Source organism: Bufo bufo, chromosome 11 (genome assembly GCF_905171765.1).
Source record: "Bufo bufo chromosome 11, aBufBuf1.1, whole genome shotgun sequence".
Taxonomy (NCBI): Eukaryota; Metazoa; Chordata; class Amphibia; order Anura; family Bufonidae; genus Bufo; species Bufo bufo.
In genome coordinates, this window is record NC_053399.1 from 37,162,857 (window position 1) to 37,181,517 (window position 18,661).

Below are 18,661 nucleotides of genomic sequence, written 5' to 3' on the forward strand. Positions count from 1 at the left end.
ATTATAGGCAGCTTGATGTTTCTAATATTATTTAATAGGGACTACAAAACTTTGTTGACAACCAGACCAAGCCCTGGAACCGACATGAAGAAAATGGTAACTGGATTTTCCTATAGATGTTTATGTATGCATGGGTTGGCATTTTATGGGCATTATAAAAGTCATTATGAATGTTAGCACCCCACCCATGGAAGCTGATAAGACTTGTGTCCTACATTTTTGGAGAGTTTCTAACTGGATGTCAAAATAAGCGCAACCTCTGTGAACTGAATTTAAATTTTTGACACCTTAGATAGGGAACAGTGCAGCCCTAAACTCCACCGAGAACACTGTCCTTACCTATTTGGACGATCCACCCTAAATAGCGGCCCCCAACTGGACGACGGTCCTGTACAGATGTGTTGTGCCAGGATGTAGCTGAGAGCCACGAACTCCTGCCTGAGCCTATTCTACTCAGCTGAACTATCTCCATAGCACATCGGTACAGGAGTAGCAATGTGCTATAGAGAGAGCTCCTGCCTGAGCACGCTCCACTCAGCTAAATCTTCCTGTCAACAGCTCCTATGCAGACATCTAAGTTTCCATGGTTACAGACAACAAACTATGTTGTCTGATCCAGGAATCATACTCTCTCCCCCCCCCCCCCCCCCCCCCCACTAATTCTGACAAATTTTTACATTACTAAAAATGTTGAAGTAGAGACAGGTGGAATACAGGGTTAGACTACACAGAGGAGACCTGTATATATAGAACAGGAGGTGCAGTTTCAGGATATGTTCACACGTCTAAAATCTGCCACTGACTCAGCAGCGGAACACAAGCCCTTTCTACTGCTGAATCCATGTTCAAAGCTCCAACAGCTTCCCATTGACTTCAATATAAAAGCCTTGACCATGTGTACAGATAAAAAACTGTCCTGAAGAAGAGAGACCTTCTGCCCTTGAAACACTTCGACATTATTAGGCCTCATGCACACGACCATTGTGTGTTTTGCCGCCCGCAAAACACGGATGGCGTCCGTGTGCGTTCCGCAATTTGCGGAACGGCACGGACAGCCTTTAATATAACTGCCTATTCTTGTCCGCAAAGCGCGGACAAGAATAGGACAGGTTACTTTTTTTTTTTGCGGACCACGGAACGGAGCAACGGATGCGGACAGCACACGGAGTGCTGTCCGCATCTTTTGCGGCCCCATTGAAGTGAATGGGTCCGCATTCAAGCCGCCAAATATGCGGCTCGGATGCGGACCAAAACAACGGCCATGTGCATGAGGCCTAATAAATAGATACTTCTACATCACCTAAGATGTTTGCTGGAATCCTGCTGATGGCGGCGAGTAAGCGATTCTCATCTTTGTTCTACTTGACGTGCACCTTGTACAAATGGTAGAAATTTTTGTAGTAGCAGATAAACACTTGAGAAGTGACACTTAGCAGATTTTATTGTGGATTCCATAAAAGTCAATGGGAAAGCAGAAAAACCTCACTCAAAAGCTATTTTAAAAACTCCATCAAAACTGCATCCAAATTACACTTCTGCCACAAAAATCGTCCTGTTTTAAAAAAATAAAAAACATACTCTATTGGGCCTTCCAAATATATCAATAAGGCAAAAAACAATCATTACATGTCCAATATGAGATATAGATATGAAGTTATACAAATTCTTCACACACAGTAAGATTTAAGGTACAGTACATTTAAAGATTATTCCGGTACATTCAGAACAAACATCCCTGAACTTACCCTCCCGCCTTAGATGCTGATGCTGACACCTTTTCTCATTGAAGGAGTTTTGCTTTCCCAAGGCACTTATAGGGACTACATATGCGTTGACTGAACTATGCAATATCAGGAGGGTATAAAAGATATCCTTTTTCAAGGAAGTGGCATTATTATTAACGAAAGAATAAGTACAAATTCTGTTCTACCTACTCAAATAAGATCCCTCCCTTCCTCTGTAGGATAAAATACTTAGATAAGTGCCCACCACTTTTTATGGTAAGTTTTAGAAATCTTATTTTTACAAGTTTCTGTTTCCCATCTGTCTGCTAGAAGGCACGACTTGGCGTGGTCTAGTTTGGCACGGATGGATGCAACCAGTGCTTAAGTATACACCTCTTGGTGGCTAGTAGAATAACATGTGTCACCACCGGAACCTTTGGGTCGAATAGGTGAAAGAGGGTTTCTTCCGGGGAACCTCTTAGGTTAGAATGTAGCTTGTCATTTAACATCGACACTACCTGGTTCCACACCTATCTCTCACCCTGTTACATTCCCAAATACAATGAAAGAGGTCTGCACTTTGGAGCATACATTTAGGGCATTTCGTCTGTCTTTGCTCAATGGATAAATTCTTGCTGGATTTAATGTCAAATCCATATATAGCTTTGTGAATAAATTTGAAATGCGCCTCTCACCAAATTTCACTTGATACCACTTTCTGAACCCTTCGCCATCCTCTCAGGATGTCTTCTGAGTGTAAATTCCCATTAAAGTTTTTCTGCCATCCCTTTAAAGAGGGTGTTACTGTAATGGTGAGAAATAACTTTCCTGATATTATCATATACAGAAGCTATGGATATCTTTGAGTGTTTGGGCAGTATCCTGACATCAAAGCTGGTTGACGAGAATTCCAGAGTGAAGCTTCTCAATCTGGACTTCAAAAAACCTAGTAGTTGGTGGTATGCTAAATAATGGGAAGCGTCTAGGTTATATTTAACACGTAAGTCAGGGAACGAGTGGAACTGAGCCTTTTGAGGGTCCCATAGTTCCTTCACTGTGCCCTTTATGCCCTGTGTCTGCCACTTTGGAAACTGTTTGGTTGAGTCACCTGCTGTACATTCAGGGTGTTTCCAAGGAGAGAGGTGTTTGGATACCAGAAAAGGCAATCGGGACAGTTTTCTAGCAAATTTCCATGATGCAACTGTATCTTTAAGCAATACGCTCTTCTTTAAGTGGGTAGGGATTGCTGAATAACTGGTGTGTAACAATGCATTTAAGCTCCATGGGCGAGACAGCTGTGTCTCCAAATTGAAGTTAGAGAAGCGTGATGTCCCCTCAATCTAATCCACACCATGTCTCAAAAGGGTGGCTATATTATAGTGTCTGATGTCAGGAACACCCAACCCCCTATCTCCCCTATTTAGTATTAGTGTTTTTAGTGCGACTCTGGATCTTTTTCCTGCCCATATAAATTTTCGAAGGGCTGACTGGAGCAAGTCTAGATCTTTATGTTTTAGAAGCAATGGGATTGCCTGCATCTGGTATAATAAGCGTGGGAAACATATCATTTTTATTAAATGACATCTACCCATCATGGATAGCGGAAGCCGTTTCCACCTCTCCAAATCTGACAATAGATGTTTTATCAAATCGGGGTAATTGAGTTGGTATATACTATAGACTCTGGAGTCTTGCCTATATTCATTCTCCGATATTTAATAGAATGGCGAACTATATTTACCGGGAGTGATTTCCAATTTGTGGTCTCACTCGACTGATGGGCATAACATTTCACACTTTGAAACCTTCACCTTAAAGGGAACCTGTCACCAGGATTTTGTGTATAGAGCTGAGGACATGGGTTGCTAGATGGCCGCTAGCACATCCGCAATACCCAGTCCCCATAGCTCTGTGTGCTTTTATTATGTATAAAAAACTATTTGATACATACGCAAATTACCCTGAGATGAGTCAGAGCTTGAAAATATGACTCTTCTCTGGTCACACAAGTAAGATCAAATCAGTTTTTTTACACAATAAAAGCACACAGAGCTATGGGGACTGGGTATTGCGGATGTGCTAGCGGCCATCTAGCAACCCATGTCCTCTGCTCTATACCCAAAATCCAGGTGACAGGTTCCCTTTAAAGCCCGAGTAGGAGCCAAACAGATTGAGCAGTTCCAACAGGACTGATAGATCTCTCTGAGGGCGGGAAAGGAACACTAGCAAGTCCTCTGTGAATAAAGCATGTTTGACCTCTATATCACCCACTGCGATGCCCCTCATATCCTTATTCATGGCTATAGCTCTAGATAGAGGTTCGATTGCCAGGTTGAACAGCAAAGGGGACAAAGGGCATCCCTGTCGGGTTCCCTTGTAAAGTGGAAACCTGGGGCAGAGAAAACCTGGTGTATGTACCTGAGCACTAGGGGAATCATATAAGGCCGACAAATATCGGCAAAATAGACCTACCAATCCCACTGTGTCCAGTACACTGTTCAGCCGGTCCCAGGCCACGTTATCAAACGCTTTTTTTGCATCAATTGCAATGATGGCCGGGGACTGGCCAAAGGCAGGGCTCATTTTGATGCCATCTAATACCGCCAGCACCTTTCGGATGTTAGTCACTGCAGATCTATTTTGCGTGAATCCCGCTTGCGCAGGTAAAAGGAGCTCGGGCATCAATCTAGCCAATCTATTCGCTACATTATCTTAGTGTCTACATTTATGAGAGGGATTGGTCTATAGGAGGATGCCAACAAAGTATCTTTCCCTGGTTTGGGCAATACTTTTATATGTGCAATGCGCGCCGAATCTGACATCTGGTGACCAGACATGAAGTCATTGTACAGGGAGGTCAAAATGGGGGTGATATCGTCTCTCAAAATCTTATAGAACTCCCCCGTATAACCATCCAGTCCTGGGGCTTTATTAGGTTGCAAGCTGTTAATAACCTCTATTATTTCTTCTGCTGTGATCGGATTATTCAGTAAGGCTAGATCTGAAGGTCTGATCTTGGGCAAAGGTGTACGATTGAGCCAATCCCTGGCCGCCTCAGGGTTGCCCGAGTGGCTAGTGTATAGTGATTAATTGTTTATTTTAGAGGGTGATGTATGAGTTACTCCTTTATCATTTTTTAAGGCTAAACTAGGGGTGGATTGTATTGAGCCTCTTGCAAGACGGGCTAGAAGTTTCCCTGCTTTGTTTCCATACTTAAACAGTTGGGCTTCGTTTTTCAGATTTAAAAGGAAGTTCTTTCTTATGTACCCATTGGTCATATGCCCCTTTCGCCTTCGCCCATGATTCTTTATTTTGAGGACTTGAGGAGGTCTAGAAAGCTGTATATGCCTCTCTGAGAGCATGACTATACTTTTCCTGACCATTGTTTTTAACGTTTGCAATGTAGGCTATGAGTTTTCCCCGTAATACTGCCTTTCCCGTCTCCCACAGCAGTTGTATGTCATTGGTTTGGCCATTGAAATCCATGTATTCCTCCCACCACTTCTTCACTTCACTCTGAAAATTGTCATCACGTGTTAGGGCTGATGGGAATCTCCAGATATATTCAGAACCCCTAGGAATTGTGTCTGATATGGTAAGTTGGACCGGGGCGTGATCTGAGATCACCAAGTCCTCTATAGAGACTGATTTGGTTCTAGACCGGAGGGTGTCCGCTAAAAGAAAATAATCTATTCTGGACCAGGAGTCGTGAGCGTTAGAGTAATGGGTGTATTCCCTCCCCTCAGGGTGTAGAACTCTCCATATGTCACTGAGCGAATGAGCCTGACAAAAATTAAAAAGAGAGTTATCTCTACTTCTTGGGTTGATTTTTTTTACCCTTTGACTGGCATCGGTCCTCAAAGTGATTACAAACTGCATTCATATCCCCCGCCACTATCAGATTTTTGTTGGGGTCTCTCAGGATTCTATGTCCCAGATCAGTATAAAAGGAAGAGTTAGAATCATTTGGCCCATAAACATTGTATATGCTTATGTCATCAGAAGGGGAGTGAAGGCTGATTCCCAGAACCCTCCCCTCTCCATCCGAGGAACATGTCTGAAGCGTGTATGCAATAATGTCACCAATCCTGCTTTAGAGTTAGTGGAAGAGGAGCTGAAAGCTTTCCCGACCACCACAGCTTCTGTAACCTGCCACACTCTGAATCAGTCCGGTGGGTTTCCTGTAGCAGAGCAGCATCTGCCTTTAGCCTCTTTAAATGCCGGAGTACCATCATCCTTTTCTGGGGGGACTTCAGATCCTTCACATTCCAGGTTATTATTTTCATATCCTAATTTATATGACTCTAAAGGTTATGTCCCTACCTATTAATGGTATTGTCAGCCATAGCATCAGATCTGAACCCTCCCTTATCCCTCCTACCCCAAAAACTAGTATCCCCAACTTATAATACTCTTTTAACTACAGAAAACAAACCAAGAAAAAATCAACCTGATGGGGACCCTGGAAGGGTCTGGGTCCGTCATCACGTACGGCTGTTAAAGACTCCACTTTTTTCCAACATGGTGGATTTGTATCAGATCTAATAAAGAAAAGAAAAACCGCTCCCCCGGGTCTGCTCCCCTTAGTCATAAAACCTAATGATAATAAGCTACCAAGCTCCTCTGCCTTACATTACTCTAGGTTCCATCTCCCCTCCTAGTGATATAACTGCAAGAACACTTATAAAAAGATAAAACAAACTGTTCACGTACATGAACTTATTTTCAGAATAAGACACAGGATACATCATAAGTCCTTACGGTGGTTTTTGAAGGTATCGAGAGGATTGGCGGATGGATTGCCCCTTGGAATTTCTGGCGGTCCACCATGATGGATCTTCTTGCTGTTGTGATTCTGTTGTGTGCCCACTATCCTGCGGGAGAGCGGAACGTTGCGACGGCGAATTTCTGCGCTGAGCATCTAGTACTCATAAGTTTAGGCATTCCCGCGCTTCTTTTGTGGATGTGTAGGTTGACGCAGATCCAATCCGCGTGAAAGACTTTTAGAAGCGCTGGATAAAGTAGTGCAAACTTGATATGTCTGTCATATAGTTCTGAGCATAAAATAGAGAATTCCCTTCTCCTCCTTTGTACATCTTCTGAGTAGTCTCCAAAGATCAGAATTCTCTGGCCTTTGATCTCGAGCTCTGAGCAATTCTGTTTGAAAGCACGTAGGATCGATGATTTATCAGTAAAGTCCAGATATTTTACAATTACTGGTCTAGGGCGTCTAGCCAGCGCACTTGGAGCCTTAAGATTGTGCTCTTTACCAGACCTCAGATCTGGTCCCAGTCTGTGGGCTCTCTCCACTTTGCACCAGTTTGAAAGTCCCAGGGCCGCTGGTATCTCGCCTTCGCATATGCGCAATAAGTCATGAGCAGGAATTGATTCCGGCAGGCCATTGATCTGCAAGTTGTTCCTACGAGATCTATTTTCAAGGTCTTCAACCTTGTCTTTTAATAGCTTATTTTCCCGTGATATTAATTCTAGGTGTGCTTTAATCTTATGGCTTGAGCCCTCCAGTACCTGGATTTTGTGTTCGGCTCCGACAAGTCTGGCTCCATGTTCTCCTACTGCGGCCTGGATGGATTGTAGTGACGCTCCTACTGTAGTCGCCAGAGACTCCTGGAGATCGGGAAGGATACAGTTTGCGACTTCAATCGCCAGCTGTTTGTAGTTTATTTGCGGGTCTTCTCCTAATGTGCTTGCCTCTGTGCTCGGGATCTCTGCTTGAGTATCTGAGATTAGCTCTGTCGAAGGTAATAAGTCCTCCTCCGCCATGTCAATTTCCCGCGCTGCGGGCTTTGCCTGTTTGTTCTGCGCTTTAGGCTTGTTTTTGCTTATGGAAAGATATCGGTCCTTAGGTGGCCACTAACCTAGAGGTCAAAGTATTCCCTGTGATTAGTCCGGTTTGCAGGGGAGGGTGAGTGTGGGGAGCTTCACCTCACGGAGCTACAACTACACGCGTCTCACCATGCTGGCGCCGGAACCGGAAGTTCCAAAAATCGTCCTGTTATCAGCTACTGATTCTGCTACGTTTTTTTTTTCTGCCGCAGATTTTTGCTGTGTGAACATACCCTGAAAATGATAGGAGGTTTTCGGTTAAAGGAGTGATCCTTAAAAAAGTGTGTAGCCAAAGAATGTATGATTGCTTGGGTCTTCACTGCTGGGACCCCAGTTGATGACTAGAATGGGGGTCCTGAGTCCTCGCTCCGGGTGAGTTAGAATTGTGCAGTGGTTATGTTTGTGTACTACTGCTCCATTCATTCTTCATGGGACTGATGAAGATAGCTGAGTTCTCTACTGGGCTATCTCCATCAGTCCCATAGACTTTCAGTGAAGCAGTAGAGCATAAGCATGACCACCTCTCCATCCAAACTCCTCCGGGAATGGCGGCTCAGGACACCCACTGTATTGATCATGGGGTTCCCAGCAGTGGATAGGTGATAAATGCTTGTGCAGATCTGCTTCTTTTATATTACCCATGCCTTTTGAATCAACTTCTGTCTTTAGCTCAAAAAAATGCACCAAAAACTACATGTGTGATCCCAGGCTTACTCATTTTAGGTTCGCTCTAGGAGAACTTGTATGCCTTCTTTTGAATTAGTTCTTTTGGTTTGGGTAATACAGACCGGTTGAACTCTTTGTGTCATTTGGCTTTTCTTCAAAACTTGCATTCTCACGCCCCACACATTTCTTTCCTAGATTTTCTACATCATTCATTTAGCTGCACGTAAAACCACTGTGTGGAAAGGATCTCTTCCTTCAGATGACCGCATCGCTGCAACCTATTCTCATCCCAGGAGAGAAAATCAGTTCAGTTAGTTTTAATCTGTTAAAGGGGTTGTCCGGGTTCAGAGCTGAACCTAGGCAGGTCCTTGGCAGGGCAAGGGCTTCTTTGTTTATGTTTGTACACTGCTAGACGGAGGCTCCCGCCTAGCAGTGTATTCGGTGACGTCACCGGCTCTGATGGGCCGGCTTTATCGCTGCTCTAGCTGTTTTACAGGCGTTAAAGCCGGTCCATTAGTGCCGGTGATGTCACAGGGCTCACTGCTGGTTGGAAGGCTCTGCCTAGCATTCCCCATGGAGAGCCCAGTATTTCACAAGATCTCCTAAAAATGCCTTTGCCCTGCCCTGGGCAAAGGAGAGCATCGGAAATGCTCCAATGCTCATATCACAGGGCATGCCTGTGTGAAAATGTGGGTTTGAACCCAGATAACCCCTTTAATAATGAGTAAAATAGAAAAAAGTGTAAGTCAAACTCAAACATGCACCGCCACCTCAGCATTCCCAGCCGGCCACTACTGGTGCTATGTCGTATATAGTAGGAGACAGCACACCATCATTGCTTTTTCATTAAATTCTTGTTTTTCAACACCAGTAGTAAAAAAGTGCATTTCAGTGCAATATACCGTATTCATCAGTGCAACGTTTCAAGCTCTTTGGTGGGAGCCCTTTATCAAGCTGCGGAGACGCTCAGCCGTGGTGCTTGTGGCATTTATGCCATAAATGTGCCGGATGAGGATATTGTTTTAATTCTGACTCTAACCCTGTGCATGGAGTTATGCACCAGAACAGAAGGCATCAGCCAATATAAAAATGAATTAAAGGGGTTTCCCCATCAACCACATTAACCCCTTCTTAAAAAAAATAATGATCAGATGAGCCAATCTGACGAAATCCCTGTTGATCAGCCAGTATACCTGAAGGAAGATGCAAGTGGCCAAACACATTGCAGGGAAAGTGTTGTATTGCATGACTCTTTGCATGGCATTTCACTGAGGGGGTCCTGAGCAGGGAACCCACTTAGTGATTTATACAGTGGATACAGTGCCCCATTATCAGGCGCCAGATAGTGCACTTGTTCTCAAGCATTCAAGAACTCAAAGACACTCCTATGTAAATTGAAGGCTGCTAATGAAATTGCTTCACTAGCATCCACGGAAACGTACAGTCACAGTCTTGTCTGTGCCATCAATTAAACTAGGAGTCATCATCACCTCCCTGTGCAGTAGATAGTTCAGGGCTAGGGAACAGCGTCGGCCTTCAACTTCTGATTTGAGACAACCTCTTAAATCATTACATTTGAACTTCCTGCGGCCACCACTAGAGGGAGCTTTATCCATAATGATTAGCCTCCTAACTGGTTACAGAACAGAGTTCCTCATTTTCCATTACATGCCTGTATATTGCAATGCTTTCTTTGGTTACATATGACTACAAAAGCCTTTACCACATTAACCTATTAAGGCGACTTTCACACCAGCGTTTTTGCTGGATCCGTCATGGATCGGCAAAAACGCTTCTGTTACTGATAATACAACCATCTGCATACATTCTGAACGGATTCGGTTGTATTAGACTACTTTCACACTCGCATTTTGTGTGGATCCGTTTGTATTATCTTTAACATAGCCGAGACGGATCCGTCTTGAACACCATTGAAATTCAATGGAGGACGGATCAGTTTTCTATTGTGCCAGTGAAAACGGATCCGTCCCCATTGACTTACATTGTGTGCCAGGACGGATCCATTTGGCTCACTTTTATCAGACGGACACCAAAACGCTGCAAGCGGAATGGAGACGAACTGATGCATTCTGAGCGGATCCTTTTCTATTCAGAATGCATTAGAATTCAAACAGTTTTGGACCGCTTGTGAGAGCCCTGAACGGATCTCACAAACCGAAAGCCAAAACGCCAGTGTGAAAGTAGACTTCTCTTTAACATGGCCAAGACGGATCCGTCATGAACTCCGTTGAAAGTCAATGGGGGACAGATCCGTTTTCTATTGTGACTGTCTTGCTCCGCACCACATCGTGGACAGAAAAACGCTGCTTGCAGCATTATTCTGTTCGCGATGGGGACGCAACCAAACTGAACGGAATGCATTCTGGTGCACTCCATTTCGTTCAGTTCAGTTTTGTCCCCATTGACAATGAATAGGGACAAAACTGAAGCGCTTTCCCTTTCCGCTATTGAGACCTGTCATAGCGGGGGAAAGCTCAAGTGTGAAAGTAGCCTTAGATATCAAAAGGCAGCACCAAAGAGCAGGTAAAAAACATATTAAGCAAGTTGTCTACTTTTAATAACCTATATTAAATCCAATTTCTCAAATAAAAACAATGATATTCTTTAGAGTTCTCTTCTGGTAAGGAATGGGTTCTCATGGGAGCTTTTCTCGTTTCTACAGTTGTTGGACAGTACAGTGGATTTTGCCTCAACCTTCCACCAGCTTGTGGCAAAGTATGCCCCCACCTTATACACCAATGGCCTCCATTCCCAAGTGGACAATCAGGAGCAGTTATTTCAAGCAAGTATCCTAACACTCATAGAGTGGTACCTGTTTGGAGAGGACCCCAAATCCTTTATGGAGAAATTACGTGAGAGTGATGCACCTCCTCTATGCGGTAAGGTGTTTCGGAGTGGAGAGACCACATACTCTTGCAGGTAGGCTATTGCTTTTGGCTTTTATCATCTTAAAGGGGTTTTAAACTGATTAATGTGAAAAAAAAAAAAGAGTATCGGACATCATATAGTCCATTGTAATCTCTTTCTAACAAAGCTAGAAGCAACCTTGTACCTCACATGGATCCAGAGATCTCCCCATTCATTGCTTCAGTTCCTCCTACTACAGGCATGCTCAACCTGCGGCCCTCCAGCTGTTGCAAAACGAAAACCCCCAGCAGCTTACAGCTATCAGGCTGCAGCAGGGCATTGTGGGAGTTGTAGTTTTACAACAGCTGGAGGGCCTCAGGTTGAGCATGCCTGCTCTACTACACTTATTTCAGGCTGTCAGTGGGCGTGTCCTTTCTCAGGGGGTATGCCCTATCTGCTGCAGCTCTCCCCCTGTAACCGTCACAGCTTCTGACAGTAGAAGGATGGAACAAGCATGTGCGACCACTTTATTAGGTGCACATGGACATTCCTATGTAAATTAAACACGGGGGCATCATTATAATGAACAAAAGAGAATATCTCACTACCGGAGCATGTTTTTTTTTATAACAAAGTAAGTAAATTACAAAAGTAGCTAGCTTTTCATGCTGAATTATAATAACCCCTTAACGTCCACCTCTTTGACATCCTTAGCTGATGGGAGGTTAAAGACTCCTGTAGTGCTCCGGTGCTATGAACCGGCTGTTAGTAACATTTCACAGCCAGGATCAGAGGAGGCTTCAATCCCAACTGTTAACCCTTTGATCATGCCGTGTTCCATACTGCGGCATGCTCAAAGGGGACTCCCTCCAATGATCGGGTCGCCAGGTTTCCCAGTGACCTGATCAGAGACTGGTGGAGCGATCCGCAGTCAGCCCTGTGGACCTATGAAGGACCCCAGGACTAGTGTTAACCTAACATCAGCCTGTGTCATACTGACACCGTGTATAATGTATTAGCACACACAGGTATGCTAATACATTGTGTGAAATAAAGTAATAAAATAGTAATCCTATAATGGGATTAAAAATTTTTTTTTTTTATAAATGATGTGATTAAAAAAAAGCTCCCTCAAAAAAATCACCATTATTAAGAGTCAAATATATTTTGTTGTGCACAAATTAAACAAAAATGTAAAAAGTAACTTTTGTCATGTATACAGTGTTTTATTATGGAAAAAAATAGGTCACTAAGGGGTTAAAATGCCAACTATACTGGAGACATAAATTCAAAATCTACAATAAAAAAGTGACTTTTTTGGAGTGTTTTTAAAAATTTTCATGTGATTGTTAAAGGGGTTGTGCATACTGTGTATATATATATTGAAGACCTGTCGTCAGGGTATATCATCAATATTTGATCTGCGGGTGTCTGACACCCGGCACCCCCACCGATCAGCTGTTTGAAGAGGAGGCGGCTTTCTCCATGAGCGCTGCTTCCTCCTCATTATACTGCTCGTTGTCTCGGAAGCACTTGCTCCATTCATTTGAACGCAGCGAGTACTTGTAATTACACTACACCGCCGCTCCGGAGTACTGAACAGGAAGCAGCGCTCGCATGGAATGCCGCCTCCTTTAAGGAGTTAATCCCTGTTCACGTCATGTTTGTTTGGGCCGTATGCCAGAGGGATATGTATGTCCAGCAAAATAAAGCTTAGAGATGAATATTATAATGGCATATGGGTTCACGCATATGGCATATAATTGCATGTGTTTCTGTCTGTATGTCTCTAAAAAAAATCTGTTCGAGGTCTTAAAAAACACACACTGATAAGCCATACATAAAGTTACTACTTCTAGGTCAGCTATGTTTACACAGTATGTGCACACCAGGGCGGGTTTATCTCACCGGCAATGCGGTTTAACTTCCAATCATATGACAATAGAATGCATACGTTATGTTGTGTCACATTTATTCACTGTAAAAGTCTGCACACAGTAATGTCGTTACTAAGCTAAGGCTACTTTCACACTAGCGTTAAAGTTTTCCGGTATTGAGATCCGTCATAGGGGCTCAATACAGGAAAAAAATGCTTTAGTTTTGTCCCCATTCATTGTCAATGGGGACAAAACTGAACTGAACAGAACGGAGCGCTCCAAAATGCATTCCATTCCGTTTAGTTGCGTTCCCAGATCGGAGAGCAAACCGCAACATGCTGTATTTTGCTGGGAAAAATGGATCCGTCATGACCCGATCCACAATAGAAAACGGATCCGTTTGGCAATGTTAAAGAAATGTTACAGATAGTACAACCAGATCCGTTCATAACGGATGCAGATGGTTGCATTATCAGTAACAGAAGCGTTTTTTGCTGATCCCTGCCGGATCCAGTAAAATCGCTGGTGTGAAAGTGGCCTAAGGGGGTGAATATTAGCATTAACAGGTGCTTTCTGGGATCAGAATGTATGTAATTTATTTTTTAACTATAATTGTCACCATATATATTATGTCTCAATGCTTTCCTAACCGGCTGGTCCCTAAAACCTGCAGCTGCATGTAGACAATACAGCAGCGGTGACAGAAGATTGATGTCCTATCTAGTGGCTCCACTATATACGGTAGATTAGTATCCTGGTGTTATCCTAGGTCTTCTCTTATTGTATTTTATTGGTATATACAATTTGTATGTTCCATGTTGTCTTTGTCTCTTTAGGGACTGTGCCATTGATCCAACCTGTGTTCTGTGCATGGACTGCTTTCAGAACAGTGTCCACAAAAATCACCGGTACAAGGTATGTACTATGTCTCCCGTGTACGTCATAGATCTAAATGCTCTCTCTGTGAAGGAACACAACGTCGCTCACTGAAAAACGATAACCTATCTCCTTACAGATGCACTCCTCAATGGGAGGGGGCTTCTGTGATTGTGGTGACACAGAAGCTTGGAAGTCTGGTCCATACTGCAAAATCCACGAGCCTGGTGCTTCAGATCAGGTGAGACATTAATAGCTGGATGCATCTATTTGCCTGTTTAAACATATCGTAAATTCTTATAAGACTTTTTCGCTTTTGCTTAAAACCCCCTCTTATGGCGTCTGTTGCCAAGGAAAATGTGCAGCGAGTTATTCTTGTAGTAAACGAAGCCCTCGGCTCATGTGCCAGTCCGCTGTTCAGATGTCCGGCACAGCAGGAGTTTCCTAGGCCCCGTGCTCACAACCGTAGTTTTGGTCCACAGCCGATCCTCACTTTTTGCTGATCAGATACAGACCCATTTTTTTCCTGTTGGACCAAAAAAAAGTATTTCTGTTCCGCCGTTTTGCAAAAAAGATAGAACATGTCCAATTCCTGTCCGTTTTGCAGACAAGAATAGGCATTTTTAGCTTAGGGTGGCATGTACAGAATGGGAAAATGTGGGACGCACACAGCCGGTATCCATGTTTTTGCAGATCCGCATTTTGCGGACTGTGCATGAGACCGTATTCAGCTCTTGCACTAACCATATCAAACATGATCAAAGCAAGCAGTCTGGGGCTTATAGTTTTGATTTAGTTTTTGGGCAGCATCCAGATTAGTAACCAGATTTTATGGATGGTAGTATATAAGTTACAATATTAATTGGTTCAAGGACGACCATTGTATGTTGAAACCACTGTAACGAGTAATCTGTTCCAAAGTCCCAAAATGTCATTCAAGATGAGAGAGAATGAAGATTTAAGAAAATTAGGCAGAAACGTGTTGTCCGGGCTTTTACTATTGATGACCTATCCTCAGGATAGGTCACCGATATCAGATCGGCGGGGGTCCGACACCCGGCACCCCCGGCGATTAGCTGTATGAGGAGATGGCAGTGCGCACTGTGCCGTCTCCCGTCTCTCTTCCTGCTCGCTGCTGCTTTGCCATAGACATAGCGCCTATCCTGAGGATAGGTCATCAATATTAAAATGCAGACAACCCCTTTAAGGCAGATAAAACAAGTCCTTAGATATAACAGTCAGGAATAGCTGCTACTAATACAGCTAATACAGCTATTTTATCAGTGAAGTGGCCTTGATTGGTTGGATCTGATTTTGAGACATTGTATGTTGACTCCATTTTCAACTTACGATGGGTCAGAAAAGACCACTGTATGTTGAAAATATTGTTTCCTGAGGCATCACTATATATATAGGAGTAATGGGCACGTGCCTGTCCTTGGTTCCCCCGGAGAGATGTTTAGTCTTTCATTCTTGCGCTCTGTGTGTTAGCTCTGCCATAGTTGTCCCATCTGTACATTTATGACATATCTACAGGATATGCTATAAATGTCCGATACCTCTGGTACTGATTCTATCTCTAGAGCAGGGCACGTCCCGCACCGCTGGGAATGTGATAATGTTCAAATTCTTGGACCCCCACAAATCTTGAGAATTAAAGGGGTTATCCAATGTCTACAACAGCCCCCCCCTTGTTCCGGGCCACTCACAGGTAATATACTTACCCTGCTCCCCGCTCCCTGCGCCGCTCCTGGTCCCCGCACCGCCGCTATTGCTTCTCCCTGTACACAGATGAAAACATCCGGTGTCGGGGGAGCAGCCAATGGCAGCCTGGGACGAGCCTCCCTAGCGTCACCCACGTTGCTAGGGAGGCTTGTCCCTCCTGACGAAGCCTTTCTCGGCGAAACGCGCGTCGAGGTTCAGCTCTGGTCACAGACCTGGGGTTCCAGCATACCATGGGTAACTAATGTTCTGTTTCATGCATGGCTAGTTTGTTATTTTAGTGTTACTGGTTACACATAGCATTCTTGCTTCGCCTTCACTTGTGATACATTTGGCTATCTGTATTTTCCAGATGGCCATTTATGTTATCCAAGGTGGGCAAGTCTGCAATGTGTGACCATATCAACCCTTTACATGCATGTGGCATACATATGTTTATAGGTCACTTTGGGCGAACTTACAGCTCTCCCATCTTTATGCGGTTTTATTTAATCTGTTAGTTGGGTATATGTGACGGTGGTTGCCTATGGTCCCGCCACACGGGGCTTCCCACCCTCCTTTACCTATTGCCTTGTGTCATATTAATTGATTTTGTATTGTGATTCAATAAACTACATATATATTTTATATGTGTGTTCTCTCATTTCTATGGGGTTATTGTTTTTTTTCCGTTGGTTGGCCTTGTCCCTGTACCCGCCTGCCATTGGCTGCTCCCCCGACACCGGATGTTTTCATCTGTGTGCAGGGAGAAGCAGCAGCGGCGGTGCGGGGACCAGGAGCGGCGCAGGGTCCCTGCTCAGTGACACTCCCAGGCCACCAACTGCTGGGATCTGCAGCAAAACATCATTCAAGTGAATGGAGTGCTCTGCAGTTCCCTGCCCAGCCCGGTAGCCATGAGCGCAACTGTAAAGGGAAAAATTCTGAAGGAGACACATTACTGAGTAAGTGCTACAACTCATTTATTCTGTTCATTGCCACTAGAGGGAAAATGAAGCATTACAGAGTTTCAGTTGCAAACAATGGGCATGGAAATGTTGGGTCCTCCAGTGCAAGACTCTGTGTGTAGCCACTCTTCCTTGTATCCAATAGATGAGTGCTAATTATTTGAAATTGTCTGGACTATAATGTAAAATACCTTAACCCCTTAGTGATCACCCATACACCTTATGGCGGTCACTAAGGACTCTTAAGCCTCATTCACACGTCAGTGTTCTGTACGTGTTCTCCATGCACACGTCCCCATTCATTTTAATGTGTGTATTCACACATCTGTGTTTTAGCACGGTCCGTGGGTCCGTGTTTTTAGTACGGATGCAGGCTCTACTTTGTCCGTGTTCACGGATCCATCACGCCCATTATAGTCTATGGGTCCATGAAAACCACGGTTGCAACACAGATGGCACTCGTGTTGCATCCGTGTTTCACGGATCATTAGGAAGAGATGCTTTGAAAATTATTTTTGAGCTGTGCCGTGTCAGTGAAACAGTAAAAAACGGACACACGGACCCAATACGGATCCTTTACGGACAGCTTCACGGATGCATCACTGACCACCTCCTCACGGATTTGAGCACGGAGATGTGAATGAGGATTTAAGCTGGGCTGCCACCTTTTTACGGTGGCCAAGTCTAAGCGCTTCATGGGTCTCCCGTGCAACGGAGAGTCGGGCTTGGCTCTGGAGTGTGAGACGTGCTCATGGTGTAACAGCCCAGACCAGCAGGAGCACAGATCCCGGCTATTTATCCCCTTATATGCCATGGGCAATTGTGCCTGCTGCATGTAAGTGGTTACAGAGGGAGTGGACTCCTTCTGTCTCCCATCGGCACCCCGCAAATGAAATCACAGGGTGCCGATGTCTGTGATCGCAGGCCGGGGCCTAGTGTAGGCCCTAGGCCTGCCTCCAGCATTTCCCAGACATTAAAATGCATTGCACTATAGGCAAAGTGCAATGTATTTTAGAAGTGATTAACAGATTGCCTATTATAGTCCCCTTGTAGGACTTTTAAATGTTAAAAAAAAAGTTTAAAAAGATGTATTAAAGGGATTCTGTCACCAGGTTTGACCCCTGTCAGCTAAACATATGCTGATGTTCAGGGCGTCTTCACGATTCCTAATGTGGGCTTCTAAATGTCATCTGTGGGCTTATTTAGCTAAAAAACAGCTTTTACCTGTCAGTCAAACAAATAAGGTGCCCAAGGGGATGTTAATGGGTGCAAGATGCCCACCGCCGTTCGTGCCCAGCGCCGCCTTTCCGGACTTCTGCGCCGCCTCCTAATCCTCTGTGCCGCCTCTCGCTCTCCCTCCCTCCCCCCTCCTCCTGCTGTAAGATCCCGCGCATACAGGGGTTGAGCGACGTGCCGGCGCATGCGCACTTCGCTGTAAGAAGCCAAATGGAGAAGTCCGCACGGGCGCATCAGGCAGAGCCCTGTGCGCAAGCACGAGATCTTACAGCAGAAGGAGGGGGGAGGGAGGGAGAGCCAGAGGCTGCACAGAGGATTAGGAGGCGGCGCAGAAGTCCGGAAAGGCGGCGCTGGGCACGAACGCCGGCGGGTGCGGCTGACACCTTGCATCCATTAACATCCCCTTGGGCACCTTATTTGTTTGACTGACAGGTTAGTAATAGCTGTTTTTTAGCTAATTAAGCCCACAGATGACATTTATAAGCCCACATTAGGAATCGTGAAGACGCTCTGAACATCAGCATATGTTTAGCTGACAGGGGTCAAACCTGTTGACAGAATCCCTTTAAATAAAAAAAATTACATGTGAAAAATACCAAAACACCTTTTTTTCAAATGAAAAAATGCTTTTCAATGGAAAAATAAGATCTCCTCCACATATTTGGTATTGCCATGTCTGTAACGACACATACGGGGAACACCGTAAAAAAAAACAAAAAAAAAAACTGAATTGCTGCTTTTTGCTTAGTCACCACCAAAAAAACAGAATAAGAAGTGATCAAAAAGTGTAATGTACCCCCAAAATGATACCAATAAAAACTAAAAGTTGTCCCTCAAAAATCAAGCCCTCACACAGCTTCGTAGAAAGAGAAATAAAAAAAAGTTATGGGTCTTGAGATGCAGT

At 44.3% G+C, this 18,661-nt stretch overlaps 1 protein-coding gene across 2 annotated transcripts in view; it reads left to right on the plus strand.

Moving 5' to 3' along the window:
• The window catches only part of UBR1 (ubiquitin protein ligase E3 component n-recognin 1), a 144,732-nt gene that overhangs the window by 14,893 nt on the left and 111,178 nt on the right, over window positions 1-18,661 (plus strand). For both annotated transcript variants that reach the window (XR_005774952.1, XM_040412845.1), the window contains exons 2-4: window positions 10,918-11,174; window positions 13,816-13,894; window positions 13,995-14,096. Coding sequence is in view for 1 of the 2 variants with exons in the window: in XM_040412845.1 (XP_040268779.1) it covers window positions 10,918-11,174; window positions 13,816-13,894; window positions 13,995-14,096 (438 nt within the window). In the remaining variant the exon portion in view is untranslated. The remainder of the gene's footprint in view (window positions 1-10,917; window positions 11,175-13,815; window positions 13,895-13,994; window positions 14,097-18,661) is intronic.